This window comes from Salvelinus fontinalis, chromosome 28, assembly GCF_029448725.1.
Source record: "Salvelinus fontinalis isolate EN_2023a chromosome 28, ASM2944872v1, whole genome shotgun sequence".
Lineage (NCBI taxonomy): Eukaryota > Metazoa > Chordata > Actinopteri > Salmoniformes > Salmonidae > Salvelinus > Salvelinus fontinalis.
The window spans coordinates 44,179,665-44,205,646 of record NC_074692.1 but is presented as its reverse complement, the minus strand read 5'-3'; the positions used below and the strand labels follow the sequence as shown (position 1 = coordinate 44,205,646).

At 43.2% G+C, this 25,982-nt stretch overlaps 1 protein-coding gene across 3 annotated transcripts; it reads left to right on the top strand.

Moving 5' to 3' along the window:
- The first annotated feature begins 839 nt into the window (after nucleotides 1-839).
- LOC129826766 (proheparin-binding EGF-like growth factor) lies at nucleotides 840-20,285 on the top strand. 3 transcript variants are annotated; one of them, XM_055887830.1, is made up of 8 exons: nucleotides 840-943; nucleotides 2,341-2,520; nucleotides 5,026-5,296; nucleotides 5,586-5,756; nucleotides 13,448-13,554; nucleotides 15,514-16,783; nucleotides 18,629-18,707; nucleotides 19,899-20,285. In XM_055887830.1, exons 1-5 carry the CDS (start codon nucleotides 907-909, stop codon nucleotides 13,542-13,544), a joined length of 756 nt encoding a protein of 251 aa, XP_055743805.1. In that variant the 5' UTR covers nucleotides 840-906; the 3' UTR covers nucleotides 13,545-13,554; nucleotides 15,514-16,783; nucleotides 18,629-18,707; nucleotides 19,899-20,285. The 3 variants fall into 3 exon arrangements, with proteins under 3 accessions (XP_055743805.1, XP_055743806.1, XP_055743804.1); XM_055887831.1 differs by having other exon boundaries at nucleotides 5,029-5,296; nucleotides 15,514-18,707; XM_055887829.1 differs by having other exon boundaries at nucleotides 15,514-18,707.
- Nucleotides 20,286-25,982: the final 5,697 nt, after the last annotated feature.

The following is a 25,982-nucleotide window of genomic DNA, read 5'->3' as shown; positions in this document are numbered from 1 at the left end:
GATCTGTGTGTCACAGCAGGGTGTGTGTGTTGTGTGTGTGTGCAAAGTTTATTCAGCGGTTGTTAAGTCTTTTATGGCTGTATTAACAGGGCCTGACCCTCAGCAAATATGAAGATCAAGGGAGAGGGCCGGAGGTAGGAAATGTAATGACAGTGTACACTTTTTTTGGTGTGCGTTAATGACGTGTAGTGACTGGACAGAATACATCAATTAGTGTGTATCTGTGTGTGTGTGTGTGTGTGTGTGTGTGTGTGTGTGTGTGTGTGTGTGTGTGTGTGTGTGTGTGTGTGTGTGTGTGTGTGTTAACCAACTAGCTTTCACAGTTAGACGTTTATCTGTGTTTCTCAAATGTCAAATTTTGATGTGGTTGCAAAAGTCAAATTTAGGCCTTAACTCCAAATCTTTTAAGGTTAGGGTTAAGTTTTAGGCATTAACTCAGAATGGTTAAGGTTTGGGATAGGCTTAAAACAAAAATAGCAAAAAAACTACTTTCTATTGCTGGATTTGAACTTCCAACCTTTGGAATCAGAGGCAAACGCCCTATCAAAACCTACCCAAAGGTAACAGTGCTCACTGTTGCCCCTAGTGGCAGGTTTTCACGTCATCTCCCGACGTTGTATCACAGGTGACCTGGTTGATGTTGACTGTTACTGAACAAAGTGTGAGGGATCTTACTCTCACTCATTATTATTATCGACAGAAGTGTCAAAGAACATAAGAATGTGACATGCATAAATACATCCCCTAAGGCTGGGCAAGTTAATCATTACAGTACTGTTACCCCCCCCCACCCCTCCCCGTCTACTGAGGCGTTGTCTATAAGAGCCGCCACCCAACCGCTGAGGAGGAAGCAGAGGCAGAGCAGGACTAGTCTCACTCAGGGCAGAATACACACAATATTAGGACATGAACACTCTCATCCTCTCCTCTCTGCTGTGTTTGGGTAAGTAGTCTGGGCTTGTACGATCATTTGATGTGTTTGGAAGTAGCCTACAGGGGCAGACAGGCAGAGAGATGTGTTTACAGGGTAGTAGCCTACAGGGACAGGCAGGCAGAGAGATGTGTTTAGAGGGTAGTAGCCTGCAGGGACAGACAGGCAGAGAGATGTGTTTAGAGGGTAGTAGCCTACAGGGACAGGCAGGCAGAGAGATGTGTTTAGAGGGTAGTAGCCTACAGGGACAGATAGGCAGAGAGATGTGTTTAGAGGGTAGTAGCCTACAGGGACAGGCAGGGAGATGTGTTTAGAGGGAAGTAGCCTACAGGGACAGGCAGGCAGAGAGATGTGTTTAGAGGGTAGTAGCCTACAGGGACAGACAGGCAGAGAGATGTGTTTATAGGGTAGTAGCCTACAGGGACAGACAGGCAGAGAGAGGTGTTTAGAGGGTAGTAGCCTACAGGGACAGACAGGCAGAGAGAGGTGTTTACAGGGTAGTAGCCTACAGGGACAGACAGGCAGAGAGATGTGTTTAGAGGGTAGTAGCCTACAGGGACAGACAGGCAGAGAGATGTGTTTAGAGGGTAGTAGCCTACAGGGATGGAGTGGAGAGATAGATATTTAGGATTTATTAGAATTAGCCGACGCCAATAGCGGCAGTTAGTCTTACTTGGGTCCGACACGTAACAAAAAAAGACTTTACAGAAAAAAGACTTTACAGTTTACATACATTTAAAAAGATGAACATGCAGTGTGTCTGTGTGTATCTATCAGTACACACACACAGACAGTAGGTCACGTGGTGGCGAGTGCCCTGTTACTTAGTTTTTTTGCCTTTTTTTGCTGTTCACTATATGAGATGAGATGAGACTATTAATTAAATGCTCATCATTATAACACTGTACATAGCCATAATATGACATTTTGAAATGTGTCTATTGATTTAAAACTTATGAGAGTGTCAATTATTTTCAAACTTGTGAGAGTGTAATGTTTACTGTTCACTTTAGAGAGAGAGAGAGAGAGAGAGAGAGAGAGAGAGAGAGAGAGATGTTTCACAACCTGTTATGACTTGTCAGAAACCAGCTGTGTGATGTAACATATGCTAATCTTATTGAAGTATTGAGTGCTCTAGTATTCTGTGTGTGCTATTGGGTTGTAGTCTGCACTGCTCTGTGTGTGACCAGTTTGGTCTGGTTGTAGTCTGCACTGCTCTGTGTGTGACCAGTTTGGTCTGCTTGCAGTCTTGATTGATATGTATGATTGGTATGTTCTGGTTGTAGTTTTCAGTACTCTGTGTTTGACTGGTGTGGTCTGGTTGTAGTTTTCAGTACTCTGTGTTTGACTGGTGTGGTCTGGTTGTAGTTTTCAGTGCTCTGTGTTTGACTGGTGTGGTCTGGTTGTAGTTGTTAGCGCTTTAGGTGTCCTGGGATCCGCGGTGACGTTATCGGCAGAGCTGAACCATGTGACAGATACGTCAGCCTTGGGGGAAGGGGAGGGGCTACAGAGCTCTCTGGGTGATGAGGATGAGGAGGAACTGGATGAAGATATGTCAGGAGGTACACCTACAGACGGTTCACCCAAAGGTAGGACTGTCAGACAATCCCTAACCCCTTACACCCTAGTCCCTAGTCCCATAGCCTCTTCAATCTACACACAACACCACATAATTACAAAATGATGGCACCTGTCTATATATGGTCCCATGGTTAACAGTGCATGTCAGAGCAAAAACCAAGCCATGAAGTCGAAGGAATTGCCTGTAGAGTTCTGAGACAGGATTGTGTCAAGGCACAGATCTGGGGAAGGTTACCAAAAAAATGTATGCAGCATTGAAGGTCCCCAAGAACACAGTGGCATCCATCATTCTTAAACGGAAGAAGTTTGGAACCACCAAGACTCTTCCTAGAGCTGGCCGGCCAAACTGAGCAATCGGGGGAGAAGGGCCTTGGTCAGGGTGGTGACCAAGAACCTGATGATCACTCTGACAGAGCTCCAGAGTTCCTCTGTGGAGATGGGAGAACCTTCCAGAAGGGCCTTGGTCAGGGAGGTGACCAAGAACCCAGAGGTCACTCTGACAGAGCTCCAGAGTTCCTCTGTGGAGATGGGAGAACCTTCCAGAAGGGCCTTGGTCAGGGAGGTGACCAAGAACCCAAAGGTCACTGACAGATATGAAATAAGGTTCACCTTCCAACAGGACAACCACCCTAAGCACACAACCAAGACAGCGCAGGAGTGGCTTCGGGACAAGTCTCTGAATGTCCTTGAGTGGCCCAGCCAGAGCCTGGACTTGAACCCGATCGAACATCTCTGGGGAGACCTGAAAATAGCTGTGCAGCGACGCTCCCCATCCAACCTGACAGAGCTTGACATGATCTGCAAAGAAGAATGGGAGAAACTCCCCAAATACAGGTGTGCCAAGCTTGTAGCGTCATACCCCAAGAAGACTCAAGGCTGTAATCGCTGCCAAAGGTGCTTCAACAAAGTACTGAGTAAAGGGCTTGAATACTTTTGTAAATGTGATATTTCAGTATTTATTTATTTTTATTTAACAAAAAATTCTAAAAACCTGTTTTTGCTTTGTCATTATATGTTGTTGTGTGTAGATTGATGTGGGAATACAGCTATTTAAACTATTTAATCATAATTTTAGAATAAGCCTGTAACGTAAAAACATTTGGAAAACGTCAAGGGTATGAATACTTTCTGAATGCACTGTATCTCCATCTGTCTACATCTATCTATTTCTATCTATTTCTATCTCCATCTATCTATTTCTATCTCCATCTATCTCCATCTATCTATTTCTATCTCCATCTGTCTCCATCTATCTACATCTATCTATTTCTATCTCCATCTGTCTCCATCTATCTACATCTATCTATTTCTATCTCCATCTATCTATTTCTATCTCCATCTATCTCCATCTATCTATTTCTATCTCCATCTCTCTCCATCTCTCTCCATCTGTCTACATCTATCTATTTCTATCTCCATCTCTCTCCATCTGTCTACATCTATCTATTTCTATCTCCATCTGTCTCCATCTGTCTACATCTATCTATTTCTATCTCCATCTGTCTCCATCTGTCTACATCTATCTATTTCTATCTCCTTCTATCTCCATCTGTCTACATCTATCTATTTCTATCTCCATCCATCTATCTATTTCTATCTATTTCTATCTCCATCTGTCTCCATCTGTCTCCACCTGTCTCCATCTGTCTCCACCTGTCTCCATATGACTCCATCTGTCCTCATCGTATTTCTCCATCTGTCTCCGTCTGTCGCCATCTATCACCATCTACCTCCATATGTCTCCATCTATCACCATCTACCTCCATCTGTCTCCATCTATCACCATCTACCTCCATATGTCTCCATCTATCACCATCTACCTCCATCTGTCTCCATCTATCACCATCTACCTCCATATGTCGCCATCTATCACCATCTACCTCCATATGTCTCCATCTATCACCATCTACCTCCATCTGTCTCCATCTATCACCATCTACCTCCATCTGTCTCCATCTATCACCATCTACCTCCGTATGTCTCCATCTATCACCATCTACCTCCGTATGTCTCCATCTATCACCATCTACCTCCGTATGTCTCCATCTATCACCATCTACCTCCGTATGTCTCCATCTATCACCATCTTCCTCCATCTGTCCCATTCCATCTCCATCTGTCTCCATCTGTCATCATCTATCCCCATCTATCTCCATCTATCCCCATCTATCTCCATCTATCCCCATCTATCCCCATCTATCCCCATCTATCCCCATCTATCCCCATCTATCTCCATCTATCCCCATCTATCTCCATCTATCCCCATCTATCTCCATCTATCTCCATCTATCCCCATCTATCTCCCCCTGTCTCCATCTGTCATCATCTATCCCCATCTATCCCCATCTATCTCCATCTATCCCCATCTATCCCCATCTATCCCCATCTATCCCCATCTATCTCCATCTATCCCCATCTATCTCCATCTATCTCCATCTATCCCCATCTATCTCCCCCTGTCTCCATCCGTCTCTAATAATCCGAAAATTAAAATAACTCCTGTCGTTTCCCAGCAGTGCTGCATCACAGTAAGACCAGAAAAGAAAAGGGGAAGGGCCAGAAAGGAAAAGTGAATCCAGGAAAGAGGAGGAACAAGAACAGCAGTAAAAGTACCACGACCTTCAACCCTGAACACACGTCAGGACACACGTTGGAGTTCACGGCCGAGCACACACACCAGACGTCAGGACGTGTTACAGAGGACCCTTGTAACTCCTCCCACCAGGCATATTGTATCCATGGAAACTGCAAGTACATGGCAGACCTGAGGGAGCCAGTGTGTGTGTGAGTACAACACAAGTCTACTTTTAGTACTGTGTGTGTGTGTGTGTGTGTGTGTGTGTGTGTGTGTGTGTGTGTGTGTGTGTGTGTGTGTGTGTGTGTGTGTGTGTGTGTGTGTGTGTGTGTGTGTGTGTGTGTGCTGATGGATGGAAAGGATCGATTGGATAGATAGACCGATTGATTCATTAATTGTCTGACTAACTGTTTGGTTGACTAACTGACTGACTTGTGTTTTGATTTATTGATTGATATATTAGTTGATCGATTAATTGATTAATCCTTTCCCCTGCAGCTGTGAGAAGGGTTACGATGGGGAGCGCTGTGGCATCCTGCTCCTGCCTACGAGGACGGATGAAGAGGAGGAGAGAAGCATCGCTGAGGTGGTTCAGACTGTCCTGGTCATCATAGCTGTGGTCCTCTCCAGCATCAGCTGCCTCGCCATACTGCTCATGACCTGGACACAGTGAGTATAACCCTAATACAACCATAACACAACATTAATAAAACCATAACACAACATTAATACAACCATAACACAACATTAATACAACCATAACACAACATTAATACAACCATAACACAACATTAATACAACCATAACACAACATTAATACAACCATAACACAACATTAATACAACCATAACACAACGTTAATACAACCATAACACAGCCATAACAGCCAGCAGCATACCACCCTGCATACCACTGCTGGCTTGCTTCTGAAGCTAAGCAGGGTTGGTCCTGGTCAGTCCCTGGATGGGAGACCAGATGCTGCTGGAAGTGGTGTTGGAGGGCCAGTAGAAGGCACTCTTTCCTCTGGTCTAAAAAAAAATAATATCCCAATGCCCCAGGGCAGTGATTGGGGACACTGCCCTGTGTAGGGTGCTGTCTTTCGGATGGGACGTTAAACGGGTGTCCTGACTCTCTGAGGTCATTAAAGATCCCATGGCACTTATCGTAAGAGTAGGGGTGTTAACCCCGGTGTCCTGGCTAAATTCCCAATCTGGCCCTCAAACCATCATGGTCACCTAATAATCCCCAGTTTACAATTGGCTCAATTACAATTGGCTCATTCATCCCCCTCCTCTCCCCTGTAACTATTCCCCAGGTCGTTGCTGCAAATGAGAATGTGTTCTCAGTCAACTTACCTGGTAAAATAACGGTAAAATAAATAAATAAAATAAATAACACAACCATAACACAACATTAATACAACCATAACACAACGTTAATACAACCATAACACAACGTTAATACAACCATAACACAACATTAATACAACCATAACACAACGTTAATACAACCATAACACAACGTTAATACAACCATAACACAACATTAATACAACCATAACACAACATTAATACAACCATAACACAACATTAATACAACCATAACACAACATTAATACAACCATAACACAACATTAATACAACCATAACACAACATTAATACAACCATAACACAACATTAATACAACCATAACACAACATTAATACAACCATAACACAACATTAATACAACCATAACACAACATTAATACAACCATAACACAACGTTAATACAACCATAACACAACCACAACATTAATACAACCATAACACAACATTAATACAACCATAACACAACATTAATACAACCATAACACAACATTAATACAACCATAACACAACATTAATAAAACATAACACAACCATAACTCATCCATTACATAGCCATAACACAACGTTAATACAACCATAACACAGAAATAACACATCCATAACACAACGTTAATAAAACCATAACAACCATAACACAACGTTAATAAAACCATAACACAACCATAACACAACGTTAATAAAACCATAACACAACCATAACACAATATTAACACAACAATAACACAACCATAACACAATATTAACACAACAATAACACAACCATAACTCATCCATTACATAGCCATAACACAACGTTAATACAACCATAACACAGAAATAACACATCCATAACACAACGTTAATAAAACCATAACACAACCATAACACAACGTTAATAAAACCATAACACAACCATAACACAACGTTAATAAAACCATAACACAACATTAATACAACCATAACACAACGTTAATAAAACCATAACACAACCATAACACAATATTAACACAACAATAACACAACCATAACAACCATAACACAACAAGCCAGGAAGCCTTCCCTTTCATCAAATACAGATCTCTAAAAGAGCTGGTGGAATGAACTCCAGTGATTTTCTTTTTAAAAGGAAATGGCAGACAGGGTGGCGTGAGTGGAGAAACAGAAGAGTCATTGTCTTGTTCTTTTAAGTTTTGATGTTGTCTCTCTGTCTGACGAAATTATTTTAGGATATTTCAGCTATCCCGTACGAGCTTATGTGCTGAATACATTACGTTGTTACAGGTGTCAAGCGTATGGGCATGTGGCAGCAGTGTATATAGGAAGGTGGTTCTTGGGTATGAGAAGTGTACAGAAGAACATGAGACAAAGAAATGTATTTATTTTAAACGTTTCCTTTATTTAACCAAGAAAAGTCTGTTAAGAACAAATTCTTATTTTCAATGACAGCCTAGGAACTGCCTTGTTCAGAAGGACAGATCTTTACATTGTCAGCTCAGGGATTCGATCAACCAATGCTCTAACCACTAGGCCACCTGCCACCCCAGATGTGTAGCATTTGGGCTAGAAGCGAGATGTGTTAATTGCAGCCCATGGGGCTGGGGATCAGAAGGATCCGGTGCGAGAGAGAGGCACGTTGAGGTTACCGGGGTTAGAGTAGAATAGAGGGTGTCGTATTCTGAGGCAGTGAAGAAAGTAGAGGAAGATTGGTCAATACAGGGAGTGATCCTGAGAGGAGTGGTGTGACTAATAGATCTCTATCAGTACAGAGGGATTTTTTTCGGCGTTCATAGCAATGGTGAGTAACTGTACTGTGGGGATGGAACGTAAAAGTCGCAGAAAATAGAGGTTGTGGTGGCAGCCGCTGAGAAATATTTGGGTGTACGAGATTTTGACGTCAGAAGAGTTACAGGGTGTGTTGAGTGAATATGTCTCGTCCCGTCCTCTCAGGATGTTGGCCTGAGGTAGGACTCGATAGGTTTAAATAGTGGAGTAGGGTGGTGTGTTTTTAATGAGTGTATGGTTAGATGGCAGGGTATTTGTTGATTAATTTGACTTTTTTTCAAGCAACGTATAAGGTAGTTATACTTCAGTCTAGTTGGTGGCAGTAATGCCACGTTTATTGGATGCCAACTGCCGTTAAACCTCATCGAAGAAGTCTTCCCTTGTTAGTAGTAGCAAGCTGACAGCCAGGATAGCTGCCTTTAGCCTGGTTCAAAACATAGCTAGCTGACAGCCAGGATAGCTGCCTTTAGCCTGGTTAAAAACATAGCAAGCTGACAGCCTGGATAGCTGCCTTTAGCCTGGTTAAAAACATAGCAAGCTGTTAGCCTGGATAGCTGCCTTTAGCCTGGTTAAAAACATAGCAAGCTGTTAGCCTGGATAGCTGCCTTTAGCCTGGTTAAAAACATAGCAAGCTGTTAGCCTGGATAGCTGCCTTTAGCCTGGTTAAAAACATAGCAAGCTGTTAGCCTGGATAGCTGCCTTTAGCCTGGTTAAAAACATAGCAAGCTGACAGCCAGGATAGCTGCCTTTAGCCTGGTTAAAAACATAGCAAGCTGACAGCCTGGATAGCTGCCTTTAGCCTGGTTAAAAACATAGCAAGCTGTTAGCCTGGATAGCTGCCTTTAGCCTGGTTAAAAACATAGCTAGCTGACAGCCAGGATAGCTGCCTTTAGCCTGGTTAAAAACATAGCAAGCTGACAGCCTGGATAGCTGCCTTTAGCCTGGTTAAAAACATAGCAAGCTGTTAGCCTGGATAGCTGCCTTTAGCCTGGTTAAAAACATAGCTAGCTGACAGCCAGGATTGCTGCCTTTAGCCTGGTTAAAAACATAGCAAGCTGACAGCCTGGATAGCTGCCTTTAGCCTGGTTAAAAACATAGCTAGCTGACAGCCTGGATAGCTGCCTTTAGCCTGGTTAAAAACATAGCAAGCTGACAGCCAGGATAGCTGCCTGGGATTCCTCATAATGGCCTGCAGTTTGTACTGTTCAGAGAGCAGAGAGCAGTGGTCTGTTTCAGACAGGAGAGGAGCAGTGGTCTGGTTCAGACAGGAGAGGAGCAGTGGTCTGGTTCAGACAGGAGAGGAGCAGTGGTCTGGTTCAGACAGGAGAGGAGCAGTGGTCTGGTTCAGACAGGAGAGGAGCAGTGGTCTGGTTCAGACAGGAGAGGAGCAGTGGTCTGGTTCAGACAGTAGAGGAGCAGTGGTCTGGTTCAGATAGTAGAGGAGCAGTGGTCTGGTTCAGACAGGAGAGGAGCAGTGGTCTGGTTCAGATAGCAGAGAGCAGTGGTCTGGTTCAGACAGGAGAGGAGCAGTGGTCTGGTTCAGACAGGAGAGGAGCAGTGGTCTGGTTCAGACAGGAGAGGAGCAGTGGTCTGGTTCAGACAGGAGAGGAGCAGTGATCTGGTTCAGACAGTAGAGGAGCAGTGATCTGGTTCAGACAGGAGAGGAGCAGTGGTCTGGTTCAGACAGGAGAGGAGCAGTGGTCTGGTTCAGACAGTAGAGGAGCAGTGGTCTGGTTCAGACAGGAGAGGAGCAGTGGTCTGGTTCAGATAGCAGAGAGCAGTGGTCTGGTTCAGACAGGAGAGGAGCAGTGGTCTGGTTCAGACAGTAGAGGAGCAGTGGTCTGGTTCAGACAGGAGAGGGGCAGTGGTCTGGTTCAGACAGGAGAGGAGCAGTGATCTGGTTCAGACAGGAGAGGGGCAGTGGTCTGGTTCAGACAGGAGAGGGGCAGTGGTCTGGTTCAGACAGTAGAGGAGCAGTGGTCTGGTTCAGACAGGAGAGGGGCAGTGGTCTGGTTCAGACAGGAGAGAGCAGTGGTCTGGTCACATACTGGGTAAACTTATACATTATACAGTACTGCTTGCTCTGATTAAATGACTTGTGCCTGACAAATGCTCTGGTTGTAGTTCATATTTTAAAGTTATATTTTTAATGACTGGTATTCTGTTATCGACAGTGATATTCAATCAAACTTAACACATTTGACACGGTGTGTTTATCAAAACTATAAATCAATTTGTTTGTTTGCTCTATATTGTTGCCGTGGCAATGAGGAGCTATATCGTCCACAATGTTACCTGAGACTAATTAGTCTGACGATGCTGCTAACAACATGATTGATAGCAGAGCCGTACACAGTTCAATCGAGTACAGGCTGAACTTAATGACAGTAGAGACACGAGTACAATCTGGAATTTTATTGCATCGTTTGGGGTAGGCCTCGTCTCTGAGGAATTTTGCCACAAGGTTTGAGTTCACATACACTACATGACAAAAAGTATGTGGACACCTGCTCGTCGAACATCTCATTCCAAAATCATGGGCATTAATATGGAGTTGGTCCACCCTTTTTCTGCTATAACAGCCTCCACTCTTCTGGGAAGGTTTTCCACTAGATGTTGGAACATTGTTGCAGGGATTTTCCTCCATTCAGCCACAAGAGCATTAGTGAGGTCGGGCACTGATGTTGGGGCGATTAGGCCTGGCTCACAGTCGGCATTCCAAATCATCCCAAAGATGTTCGATGGAGTTGAGGTCAGGGCTCTGTGCAGGCCAGTCAAGTTCTTCCACACTGATCTCGACAAACCACTTAGTGCATTGGGGCATTGTCATGCTGAAACAGGAAAGGGCCTTCCCCAAACTGTTGCCAAAAAGTTGAAAGCACAGAATCTTCTAGAATGTCATTGTATGCTGTAGCGTTAAGATTTCCCTTCACTGGAACTAAGGGTTCTAGCCTAAACCATGAAAAACAGCCCCATACCATTTTTCCTCCTCCAACAAACTTTACAGATGGCACTATGCATTGGGGAAGGTAGCGTTCTCCTGGCATCCGTCAAACCCAGATTCGTCTGTCAGACAGCCAAATGGTGAAGCATGATTCATAACTCCAGAGAACGTGTTTCCACTCCTCCAGAGTCCAATGGCAGCGAGCTTTACACCACTCCAGCTGACGTGTGGCATTGCGCATTGTGATCTTAGGCTTGTGTGCGGCTGCTTGGCCATGGAAACCCATTTCCTGAAGCTCTCAACAAACAGTTTTTGTGCTGAAGTTGCTTTCGGAGGCAGTTTGGAACTCGCTAGTGAGTGTTGCAACCAAGGACACTCGGCGGTCCCAATCTGTGACCTTGTGTGGCCTACCACTTCACAGGTGAGCCGTTGTTTCTCCTAAACGTTTCCACTTCACAATAACAGCACTTACAGTTGACAAGGGCAGCTCTAGCAGGGCAAAAATTTGACAAACTGACTTGTTGGAAAGGTGGCATTCTATGAAAGTGCCACGTTGAAAGTCACTGAGCTCTTCAGTAAGGCCATTCTACTGCCAATGTTTGTCTATGGAGATTGCATGGCTGTGTGCTCGATTTTATACACCTATCAGCAACGGGTGTGGTTGAATAAAAAAAAAAGATGTATTTAACCGTTATTTAACTAGGCAAGTCAGTTAAGAACAAATTCTTATTTAAAATGATGGCCTTCCGGTGAACAAACCTTAATTTGAACAGGTGTCCACATACTTTTGTACGTATAGTGCATACACATCAACCCCCCCCCCCTTCAAGCGTGAAATACCCAGCAGCATAGATACCTGTTATGCTGATGAGGTAACATTATGCTGATGAGGTAACATTATAGACACTACCATAGATACCTGCTATGCTGATGAGGTAACATTATGCTGATGAGGTAACATTATGCTGATGAGCTAACGTTATAGACACTACCATAGATACCTGCTATGCTGATGAGGTAACATTATACCGATGAGGTAACATTATAGACACTACCATAGATACCTGCTATGCTGATGAGGTAACATTATGCTGATGAGGTAACATTATGCTGATGAGCTAACGTATAGACACTACCATAGATACCTGCTATGCTGATGAGGTAACATTATACCGATGAGGTAACATTATGGTGATGAGGTAACATTATGCTGATGAGGTAACATTATGCTGATGAGGTAACATTATGCTGATGAGGTAACATTATGCTGATGAGGTAACATTATGGTGATGAGGTAACATTATGGTGATGAGGTAACATTATGGTGATGAGGTAACATTATGGTGATGAGGTAACATTATGCTGATGAGGTAACATTATGCTGATGAGGTAACATTATGCTGATGAGGTAACATTATGGTGATGAGGTAACATTATGGTGATGAGGTAACATTATACCGATGAGGTAACATTATGCTGATGAGGTAACATTATGCTGATGAGGTAACATTATACTGATGAGGTAACATTATGGTGATGAGTGAGATAGGAAGCGATGTGAATTATATGAGTTTACTAGATGAATAAAAAGTGACAATTCATTCAGACCAGCTTTTACTGATTGAACTTTTATAAACTACGTTATGTTGTTACCTAACACTAATTGGTTTGACAATGTTGCTGAAGACATGAGTGATTGCAGAGCCATATACAGTAGAAACGTATTTTATTAGACAAAAAAAATACTGTTAATGTAAGGTAACCATGGGTAATAATGAGTCCATGCTCATCTGAATCGATGTTACATTCAACTGTGTCGTGCTGGAATACTGGACTCTAATCTGTGTGAAAAATAACTCCAGTTAGAGGAATTGATTTCTCCTGATAGGATGATGTGGTAGTGTAGTGGATGTGAAACCAGCCCATGTTGGCTGGGTTGGCAGGTAGCCTAGTAGTTAGAGTGTTGGGCCAGTAATTGAAAGGTTGTTGGCTCGAATTCCCGAGCTGACAAGGTAAAAATCTGTCGTTCTCCCCCTGAGCAACCCACTGTTCTCCGGTAGACTGTCATTGTAAATAATAATTTGTTCTTAACTGACGTGCGTAGTTCAATAAAAACCATGGTGTGATCCACATTCCCTGAGATCTAAAACCAACTAAATGAAAGACTTGTCTCTTTTAACTTTGAATGCTGTTGTGCAATTCAAGCTCCATTTGTGGCAGAACGGATTGCACGCTATAGGAGTTAACTAACGTTCCCTCCCTCTCTCTGTGTGTCTGTCTGCCAGTTACAGGACTCATAAGAACTTCCTGGTTGCTTACCTGGCCTCCAGCAGTGAGAAGGAACAGCTCCAGAAAACCACACCCTGTGACATCACGGTGTGACCATCAGCAGGTAAGACACACAACAAACCAACAAACTGCATTAAGGCACACACGCACGCACGCGCGCGCGCGCGCGCGTGCGTGTGTGTGTGTGTGTGTGTGTGTGTGTGTGTGTGTGTGTGTGTGTGTGTGTGTGTGTGTGTGTGTGTGTGTGTGTGTGTGTGTGTGTGTGTGTGTGTGTGTGTGTGTGTGTGTGTGTGTTTGCGTAGGTGGGTGGGAGTGTGAATTGCGTCACATGAGGAGGTGTAAGAATGCAGTATTAGACTGGATTAGACTGGATTACTGGTGATGTCTCATAACCACACACACACACACACACACACACACACACATACACACACACACACACACACACACACACACACACACACACACACACACACACACACACACACACACACACACACACACATGCTCTCTCGCTCTCACGCACATGAATGTCTAAGTCACTGTAACCTCGCACACATAAATCCCTTCAGTTGAACAAACTGGCCTATCAGCATTCTCCTCATACCTGTCTGTTAAAACATGAATTAAAGGCTCCGTCTCGCTTTAGACTGGTCCCTGGTCTCTGGACCATGATGTCCCAAAGCCTTCACATTCTTTGCCCAGATCTTCCTGTCAGACTTGGATTGAACCTGGCGACCCTCAGGTTGCTGGTCCATCTCTCTAACCTCTTGGCTAACATACCTGGCTAATCTCCTGGCTAACATACCTGGCTAACCTCCTGGCTAACATACCTGGCTAACCTCCTGGCTAACCTCCTGGCTAACCTCCTGGCTAACATACCTGTCTAACCTCCTGTCTAACCTCCTGGCTAACATACCTGGCTAACCTCCTGGCTAACCTCCTGGCTAACATACCTGGCTAACCTCCTGGCTAACCTCCTGGCTAACATACTTGGCTAACATACTTGGCTAACCTCTTGGCTAACCTCCTGGCTAACATACTTGTCTAACCTCTTGGCTAACCTCCTGGCTAACATACTTGTCTAACCTCCTGGCTAACCTCCTGGCTAACATACTTGTCTAACCTCCTGGCTAACATACCTGTCTAATCTCCTGACTAACCTCCTGTCTAACCTCCTGGCTTACATACTTGTCTAACCTCTTGGCTAACCTCCTGGCTAACATACTTGTCTAACCTCCTGGCTAACCTCCTGGCTAACATACCTGGCTAACCTCCTGTCTAACCTCCTGGCTAACCTCCTGGCTAACCTCCTGGCTAACATTTCTGGCTAACCAGCTGGCTAACCTCCTGGCTAACATACTTGTCTAACCTCTTGGCTAACCTCCTGGCTAACATACCTGGCTAACCTCCTGTCTAACCTCCTGGCTAACCTCCTGGCTAACCTCCTGGCTAACATACCTGGCTAACCTCCTGGCTAACCTCCTGGCTAACATACTTGTCTAACCTCTTGGCTAACCTCCTGGCTAACATACCTGGCTAACATACCTGTCTAACCTCTTGGCTAACCTCCTGGCTAACCTCCTGGCTAATCTCCTGGCTAACATACCTGTCTATCCTCCTGGCTAACCTCCTGGCTAACATACCTGTTTATCCTCCTGGCTAACATACCTGTCTATCCTCCTGGCTAACCTCCTGGCTAACATACCTGTCTATCCTCCTGGCTAACCTCCTGGCTAACATACCTGTCTATCCTCCTGGCTAACCTCCTGGCTAACATACCTGGCTAACCTCCTGGCTAACCTCCTGGCTAACCTCCTGGCTAACATACCTGGCTAACATACCTGGCTAACCTCCTGGCTAACCTCCTGGCTAACATACCTGTCTAATCTCCTGACTAACCTCCTGGCTAACATACCTGTCTAACCTCCTGTCGATTCTCCTGGCTAACACACCTCTCTAACCTCCTGGCTAAACTCCTGGCTAACCTCATGGCTAACATACCTGTCTAACCTCCTGGAAGTCTTTATTACTGACAATTTGCTCTCTTCTCTTACTCTAGAGAACTTAAAGGTCTGGAACCATAATTTAGAACCATGAGAACCGAGACAATCAGAGGAGAACCGGTGCCGACTCCTGCCCAGCGGAGTGATCGACTGAACGGACGCTACAACTCCAGACAGTAGAGCGTTCTGTAGAAGAACCAGCGTAGAACCGTCTTGAAGAACCAGCGTAGAACCGTCTTGTTGTTTATTTATTTGATTTGACTTATTTATTGAGGACAGAGCTTTGTTTTGACTGGTTTTGTGTTAGATGTGATTGGACCGTGATGTTGAGCATACCGTCCAATCATTTCACTACTAAGTTATTGCTTATTTATTGCCATGCGTCTCCTAGGGAACAACAGAGAGATACAGCTATCGATAATCCTGGACATAGATGGAATCTATCGGTTCACTAATAAAGTCCTTCAGTGTTATAAGAAATGTCTTTATGTGTGTTTGTGTGTGCCTGCATGCGTGGGTGTATGTGGGTGAGTCCTGTACCCAAACACAGACACACAATAAAGTGGCAGAGGGAGAGAGAGAGAATAACTCTGACAAAGGACCTCAGCAAATAGTTCTAATATTTAATTCTCTCTCTTTGTCTCTCTCTGTGATGTCACAAAGGGATGGAATGCATTATTTATGACATCACCGAAGTAGGATTTTAAATTGGAATGGAACACTCCGAAGCATCCGATAGGTTCCGCAAACCATAGCATCATAGTTCTCATATATTCTCCTGGGAGTGAATCTGGAACAAAGTGACACGTATTGAATGAAAGGATTGGAACTATCATAAAGATACAAAAAAAATAATATGAATCATTAATCATATTAATCATTATCCTTTATCTCATTCTGGAGCCAACCTAAACTATGGATGTTGAAATGATAGAGAAGCATCATAATCATCAAGATAGTTTGATCTCTATGGTTCATAAACTCAGTTCATGTGTGATGTCATCATCCGTGAGGAGGTCAAACACTAAGTTCATACATAAAGATACAAAAGAAAAGAAAAACAGTTGATTTGGGATCAATCTCCTTCTCCTCCCTCCCTCCCTCCCTCCCTGTTGTTCCCTCTGTTTTCCTGTTCACATGCAGACCTCTCTGTTACCATGGTGCAGAGCTGTTTTGAATGGCAGAATAACGCCCATTGCGGATTGCATGAATGAGCACAAATAGCTATGTTGTGTTTGAGTTAGGGCGAGAGGGAGTGACTGGGCTATTCTGAGCAATACAACAATAAGCAGGTGAGACGTGCTTGGGAGACACGTACACGCTGAGGTATGTAAACAGAGAGGTGCCTCTAATTACAAGGCTGACATCAACAGAACAAAAAGAACAGACTAACCCTGAAATGGAGTTTAAACTTATCAAGCCCAGTCACTTCACTCAGAACAAAGACTAGCTATCAGTTGAAGTTGAAGTAACCAAGTTATGAATGTTCACAGTCATCTCATAAAGGAGTTATGAAGTGGTTGTGAATTTGTTACTAAGTCAAGTGATTCCCAAACTTGGGGGTCGGGACCCCATGAGCGGTCACCTGAAATTACAATGTGGTCCCCTGAGAAAATCTATAATCTTATAAAACAAATTAAGAACATATTTTCTCTCCTCAGATGAGTATAGCATACAACATGTCAACTAAGCCTTGTACACTATTAGAATGTTCTTTCTTGTCATTATTATCTGTTGAGACAGCCTGCAGGAGTAAACATGTTGAGTAAATATGTTGAGTAAATCTGTTGAGTAAATCTGTTGAGTAAATATGTTGAGTAAATATGTTGAGTAAATATATTGAGTGAAAACAGTATGTTGAGTAAATCTGTTGAGTGAATACAATATGTTGAGTGAATACAGTATGTTGAGTAAATCTGTTGAGTAAATCTGTTGAGTGAATACAATATGTTGAGTAAACATGTTGGGTAAATATGTTGAGTAAACATTTTGAGTGAATATGTTGAGTGAATATATTGAGTGAATATGTTGAGTGAATATGTTGAGTAAATATGTTGAGTGAATATGTTGAGTGAAAACAGTATGTTGAGTGAATATGTTGAGTGAAAACAGTATGTTGAGTAGTAAATATGTTGAGTGAATATGTTGAGTGAATATATTGAGTGAATATGTTGACTAAATATGTTGAGTAAATATGTTGAGTGAATATGTTGAGTGAATATGTTGAGTGAATATGTTGAGTGAATATGTTGAGTGAATATATTGAGTGAATATGTTGAGTAAATATGTTGAGTAAATATGTTGAGTGAATATGTTGAGTGAAAACAGTATGTTGAGTGAATATGTTGAGTGAAAACAGTATGTTGAGTAGTGAATATGTTGAGTAAATCTGTTGAGTGAATACAGTATGTTGAGTAAATCTGTTGAGTGAATACAATATGTTGAGTGAAAACAGTATGTTGAGTAAATCTGTTGAGTGAATACAGTATGTTGAGTAAATCTGTTGAGTAAATCTGTTGAGTGAATACAATATGTTGAGTGAATACAGTATGTTGAGTAAACATGTTGGGTAAATATGTTGAGTAAACATTTTGAGTAAATATGTTGAGTAAATATATTGAGTAAATATGTTGAGTGAATATGTTGAGTGAATATGTTGAGTGAATACAGTATGTTGAGTAGTAAATATGTTGAGTGAATATGAACACCTACATGGTGTCCCCTGTATTTCCTAGTGTCAATTTGAGGTTCTGTGCACTGTGCAGGAAAAGTTATGGAACCCCTGTATGAAGCCTTATAAGGTTTATTAAACGCTACATCATCTCATGACCATATTTGGACTGCTGTTTTATTGTGCTGTCTTTTACTGACCCATGTCACACTGTGTGTGTGTGTGTGTGTGTGTGTGTGTGTGTGTGTGTGTGTGTGTGTGTGTGTGTGTGTGTGTGTGTGTGTGTGTGTGTGTGTGTGTGTGTGCGTGCGCGCATATGTGTGATCTACCAAGATAAGGGCAGTCTAACTGGGGGAAAGGTGAGTGCAGGTGAGTGTGGCTACAAGGAATTACTCACATGATGCAGCCTGTCAGCCGGTCAGTCAGTCAGGCAGTTAAACAGTCAGGGGTGAGAGGTCTCTTTCAAGCACACCCACTACCTCTATCCATCTCTCTCCTAGGTGCTACAGAGACTGACTGGTCCAAGGACCTCTAGAGCCTTCTGACCCACTACCTGCGATCTCTCCAGAGCACAGAGACGTAAGCTCCACTCATAATAGTAAACCTCCTTCACTGTGTAAACCTCCTTCACTGTGTAAACCTCCTTCACTGTGTAAACCTCCTTCACTGTGTAAACCTCCTTCACTGTGTAAACCTCCTCCACTGTGTAAACCTCCTTCACTGTGTAAACCTCCTCCACTGTGTAAACCTCCTTCACTGTGTAAACCTCCTTCACTGTGTAAACCTCCTTCACTGTGTAAACCTCCTTCACTGTGTAAACCTCCTTCACTGTGTAAACCTCCTCCACTGTGTAAACCTCCTTCACTGTGTAAACCTCCTTCACTGTGTAAACCTCCTTCACTGTGTAAACCTCCTTCACTGTGTAAACCTCCTCCACTGTGTAAACCTCCTTCACTGTGTAAACCTCCTTCACTGCGTAAACCTCCTCCACTGTGTAAACCTCCTTCACTGTGTAAACCTCCTTCACTGTGTAAACCTCCTTCACTGCGTAAACCTCCTTCACTGTGTAAACCTCCTCCACTGTGTAAACCTCCTTCACTGCGTAAACCTCCTCCACTGTGTAAACCTCCTTCACTGTGTAAACCTCCTTCACTGTGTAAACCTCCTTCACTGCGTAAACCTCCTTCACTGTGTAAACCTCCTCCACTGTGTAAACCTCCTTCACTGTGTAAACCTCCTTCACTGCGTAAACCTCCTCCACTGTGTAAACCTCCTTCACTGTGTAAACCTCCTTCACTGCGTAAACCTCCTTCACTGTGTAAACCTCCTCCACTGTGTAAACCTCCTTCACTGTGTAAACCTCCTTCACTGCGTAAACCTCCTCCACTGTGTAAACCTCCTTCACTGTGTAAACCTCCTTCACTGTGTAAACCTCCTTCACTGTGTAAACCTCCTCCACTGTGTAAACCTCCTCCACTGTGTAAACCTCCTCCACTGTGTAAACCTCCTTCACTGTGTAAACCTCCTTCACTGCGTAAACCTCCTTCACTGTGTAAACCTCCTCCACTGTGTAAACCTCCTTCACTGTGTAAACCTCCTCCACCGCGTAAACCTCCACTATGGCAGTCTGCTTGTGTGATGCCAGCATATTATCCAGGGTCAATGGTTAGACAGGATTCACTGTACTCACTCCATCTCATGCTCTCTCCTCCCTGTAATAAGTCTTCAAGACTTATGAAATCTAACATGTGTCCATCCCTCTGTCCCCAGGTGAGTCTCCTGGGTTATGAAACTCCAGAGCAGCACATCAACAAACCTGCCACACGGTTGTCACCTATCCACAGACCTTCAACTGACACATTTTGGGGATGACCAAATGCAAAAAAAAGAATTTTCATAATTTTAAATTGTAAGATTACAAAACTTTTACATAGCATGTTTATCATGTTGGTCTTTATTATTTTTTCTGGGATAACTTAAACACCAAGACAAATACCGAGATAATGATTTACAAGAAATGCAAGTCTCATGTCCAGAGTGAATATATTTGTATTAATGTACCTAAAATATATATCCAGACAACATTAAAGAATGGGACAAAGTGAATATATTTTCATTAATGTACATCATACAGATATCTCATCTAAAATATATATATCCCAGACAACATTAAAGAATGGGACAAAGTGAGTATAAATCTGTGCTTGCGTCCGTAACAGTTTGTATGAATTACAGTGGTTATATACTATACATGTTGACAGAATGGCTGTGAGACAGAGAGACTGGTGCTGTACTCTCAGGTAAGGACCTTGCTTCTACGTACATGTTGACAGAATGGCTGTGAGAGAGAGAGACTGGTGCTGTACTCTCAGGTAAGGACCTTGCTTATACGTACATGTTGACAGAATGGCTGTGAGACAGAGAGACGACTGGTGCTGTACTCTCAGGTAAGGACCTTGCTTCTACGTACATGTTGACAGAATGGCTGTGAGAGAGAGAGACTGGTGCTGTACTCTCAGGTAAGGACTTTGCTTCTGGAACCACTGAAGAACCCAGTATTCAGTCAGGAAGCTTGAAGATGATTTGTCACCATCCAAGTCCATGTGACAGCATGCAGTGGTCTGATTGGGAGATTAAAATAGATGCATTATGTACCTTTCATCACTGCACATGTTGCTGAACAAAATCAACCATTTTGTTTGGGTCATTGATATGGGAAATTTACATACGAATAGTCCATTCATAGGCATTGACTGTAATACCTCTAAGGGTCCTGTGGTGAAAGACTGCTGTGCAAGGTGTTGGGTAACCGCTTTCTTCCCGGGCCAGGATTCACAAAGCGTCTTCAGAGTAGGAATAACTCAACTAGGACCGGCTGTCAATGGAATCATTCATTGTGATCTGAAAGGCTAAACTGATCCTAAATCAGTACTCCTAATCTGAGATGCTTTGTGAATATGGGCCCTGGTCTTCCTGCATGCTGCTTTCACGTGATCTAACTCCCTCTCAGTGGCGATTTTAGCATGAAAATCTTTTGTGGGTCAAACAAACAAAAACAAATGTTTGGGGATGCATGTGAGCAAAGCCACAACACAACACAAAACAATACATTAATTGTACTATAACGGTGACAAACTGTGCCCACAAACTGTTAGAGCCTACATAAAGCTGTCCCAACAGCAGAGTCCCAACTATGGAATAAGGGGACGATAAACGGATGAGGCAATCCGTAATTTCTATTAAGACATTAATGAATGAGCTAGGACAGACGTAGTCAATATAACTATTTGTTCAGCACTTTTGAAATGTACAGCGACAGAATTCAGAGCATGGGCCGTTCTTACAATGTTCTCCCTGTACACCAAGCCAGAACCGTAGGATAAATAAAAGGGGCATATAAGCAGACAATGAAAGCTCTTACAATGTTTGATGATTACATTTCTCTAAAACAGGTTATAGGATATATGTGCACCACCAAGTCAGAACAGTAGGTGAAATTATGAGGGGAAAATATACCAAATTATTAGGGTGAGGCTACTAACAGCTTACTACACAACATACAACTAGTATTACTTTCTTAGCTACAGTATACATATCTCCCAGACCTATTACATATTTTATGCAGCAGCGTACAAGACATTTATAGACTCACCTTGTTGTGCTGTGCTCACTTGATAAGGAAGGTGGTGCGGCAGTCCTTCGAGGGCAAATTTTGTCATCAAACTCCGGCATTCTCTGTATTTATGGAGCTTTCAATACAACTGGGAATTCTGCAGAGAAAAAAACAAGGTTGAATCATGATGACGTCAGTGATCTTCAGGTCGGAGCTCTAGAAAGAGGCATGAGTTCACAATTTACAACTCCGAGTTGGATGACCGTTTAAAACTTATTTTCCCAGTCGGAGCTCGGAGTTTTTTCCCGAGTTCCCAGTTGACTTGAACTCACTGAAGTCAGATTTCCCAGTTCCGAGTCAACAGTTGATTTGAGCGCGGCAGAAATCATGCTGTATTGACAGCATGGCCAATGTTGAATGTTTATAATTTTAAAAACTTGGGAAAAGAAACCCTTAAACCCAGACTTGGGACCACACACCCACTCCACTGATAAGCAGGCTAGTGATTGCTTTGCAATGCTTGCAGTTAGCAGCTGATTCCTTCCAAACTACTCATGGTTGATTATGCGATTTCCAACCTGTTGTGTAACGTTTATGTCCAATTGCCGATGAGCACCGATACGCTTTATCTATAATTTCTCTTTTTATGACAAGGATTAAAAAGGATTTGGCAGTAGATTGTTGACCTGAGTCATGATAATGACTGCTAGCTTGCTAGCTAAGATTTAGAAAGTATGATGTTGACATGATCAGTCCAATCAAGGCTAAGGTAGATATAACGTGATTTGACCTCATTTTATCTGTGGCCAATGACCTTGAGACTTCTTGGATGGGCACATCTAATGTAACTCTATGGCAGCATCCAAGGGGCTTGAATTTTCGAGCTCTACTCTTAGATTTCGCAGCGACGTAGTGTCCCCATGAGTGACAGAACACTGAACCAATCACGGCGCAACTAGAGAACATTACCAATCGCTACGCCCCACCAATACAGAAAGCACTGAGCTGGGCTGAAACACCTGTATTTTGGAGCTGCCTTTAGTCAAGAAAGCAAAAAAAAAGACCAAGTTAGTATACAGCTTCATTAACTCAATGATTTTCTATTTCTTTTTTACATTGTTTGCAAACCTATGTGACACTTATTAATGCCAAAATAACATGCAAAACAGGCGGGGATCTACCTATCTATCTTGCCCTGAATGATGGGTCGACTCTGCTCCCTCTTCATCTGAAATGAAACAAAAACCAAAAACATGCTAAACGAAACACATCCCTTATTTTAAATCCCCTGTGGGGAAAATGAATGATGGAAAAACCATTGGAACCATTTCCTTGTTTGACAGCTAGGTGTTATGGGTATTATGACTCATCCTGTGGTACTCTATAGGCGCACGTTTTTAAGGACACACCTCAAATATTTCCACCCCTCCCACCTCAGCGCAAGCCAGCTGATGTTAGACAGGTAAATTGCCAAACCTGGCTTTAGGAAAATGCAAGTGCACCAGTTTTTACATGACGAAATGGCAAAACTAATGTGCATCTGTCACTTGCGCCTCCTTATCACCACCCGAAAATAGAGCCCAGAGACACAGTCGCTTACGGGGTGGCAGGTAGCCTAGTGGTTAGAGCGTTGGGCCTGCAACCGACAAGGTTGCTGCATCAAATCCCCAATCCGAAAAGGTAAACTTCTGTCTTTTCTGCCCCTGAAAAAGGCAGTTAACCCATTGTTCAGCCCTCAGTGTAAATAAGAATTTGTTCTTAACTGACTTCCCTAGTTAAATAAAGGTTACATTTTATAATTAAAAAAAATGTAGGATGTGATGATGGTGGTACTGTTGGTGAGGTGAGTGTCTCCATGGTGACTGGGTAAACACATTGATGGCATTTGGTCAGCCTGTTACCCTTGATGATGTCTTGGACAAGTAAATAAATTACTGTGTTATTGGTATTTCCAGTGTCAACAGCTTCCAGGTACGTGTTGTTGTCAGTGTGCATCAAACACCACACTGTCTCCTAAGGCAATAGACATGAAAGTTTACTAATAGCACCACCTAGAGGAACTCAGGGAGAATGTAATGTCTTCTGCATTCAACCCAAATCAGAGAGGTGCGGGGGGTCTGCCTTAATCAACATCCACGGCACCCGGGGAACAGTGGGTTAACTGCCTTGCTCAGGGGCAGAACAAAATACTTTGACATTATCAGCTCAAGGAATCGATCCAGCAACCTTTTGGTTACTAGTCCAACGCTCTAGCCACTAGGTACAGGGTCACAGTTGTGATTGCAGGGTACAGTGAAAATTTTAGGCTCCAAGCTTCAACATGCAGGACTAAATAAAATAAAATAAAATGGTAATGTTTTTATAAATAACAAACCATGAATAAACTCAGCAAAAAAAGAAACATCCCTTTTTCAGGACCCTGTCTTTCAAAGATGATTCGTAAAAATCCAAATAACTTCACAGATCTTCATTGTAAACGGTTTAAACACTGTTTCCCATGCTTGTTCAATGAACCAAAAACAATTAATGAACATGCACCTGTGGAACGGTCGTTAAGACACCAACAGCTTACAGACGGTAGGCAATTAAGGTCACAGTTATGAAAATTTAGGACACTAAAGAGGTCTTTCTACTGACTCTGAAAAACACCAAAAGAAAGATGCCCAGGGTCCCTGCCCATCTGCATGAACGTGCCTTAAGCATGCTGCAAAGAGGCATGAGGACTGCAGATGTGGCCAGGGCAATGTATTGCAATGTCTGTACTGTGAGACGCCTAAAACAGAGCTACAGGGAGACAGGATGGACAGCTAATCGTCCTCGCAGTGGCAGACCACATGTAACAACACCTGCACAGGATTGGTACATCCGAACATCCCACCTGCGGGACAGGTACAGAATGGCAACAACAATCGACCCAGTTACACCAGGGACGCACAACCCCTCCATTAGTGCTTAGACTGTCCGCAATAGGCTGAGAGAGGCTGGACTGAGGGCTTGTAGGCCTGTTGTAAGGCAGGTCCTCACCAGACATCCCCGGCAACAACGTCGCCTGTGGGCACAAACCCACTGTCGCTGGATCGTTAGGAATTTTGTTAATAAATAATTAAAACAATTTCTAGATTTAGATAAAACTATAACTAATTGAACTCTGCAACGCCTGGTGAAAAGAGATTTGTGTTGTGGGTTATAAAATAAGCAGAAAGGGTCGTTAAACTATGGTTGAACTGACCCAACTTAGCCCTGAGATGTTTAGATAAGGTAGTGAGTAACTTTTTAGGTCTTCCATTATCTTGAGTTGTCTGCTAAAGTGGTAATAAATTATAGTGAGCCTTCAGGAGAATAGATTATATTGTGTGTCATGTGTGTGCGTTGGGAAGTTGGAATGAACTTTTGAACCTATTTTAAATTGGCCAGGACGGGGAGATTTATTCTGTAACCTATGACGTCATATCTTGTATATAAACTGTTGGTTATGGTCAAATGGTAGCGTGCTGCGAGAATAAATACTATTATCTAATTTTAATAAGACTGTATCCTGTCTATTTTATGGTAATAAGTATCTTACAAATTCTAATCAATAGACAGATTGATTTTAATTAATGAGTACATTAGAGGAATTATTTAATTCCTCCAACACTGGACCAGACAGGACTGGCAAAAAGCGCTCTTCACTGACGAGTTGCGGTTTTGTCTCACCAGGGGTGATGGTCGGATTCGCATTTATCGTCAAAGAAATTAGCGTTACACAGAGGCCTGTACTCTGGAGCGGGATCGATTTGGAGGTGGAGGGTCTGTCATGGTCTGGGGCGGTGTGTCACAGCATCATCGGACTGAGCTTGTTGTCATTGCAGGCAATCTCAATGCTGTGCGTTACAGGGAAGACATCCTCCTCCCTCATGTGGTACCCTTCCTGCAGGCTCATCCTGACATGACCCTCCAGTATGACAATGCCACGAGCCATACTGCTCATTCTGTGTGTGATTTATGGCAAGACAGGAATGTCAGTGTTCTGCCATTGCCAGCGAAGAGCCTGGATCTCAATCCTATTGAGCACGTCTGGGACCTGTTGGATCGGAGGGTGAGGGCTAGGGCCATTCCCCCCAGAAATGTCTGGGAACTTGCAGGTGCCTTGGTGGAAGAGTGGGGTAACATCTCACAGCAAGAACATACAAATCTGGTGCAGTCCATGAGGAGGAGATGCACTGCAGTACTTAATGCAGCTGGTGGCCACACCAGATACT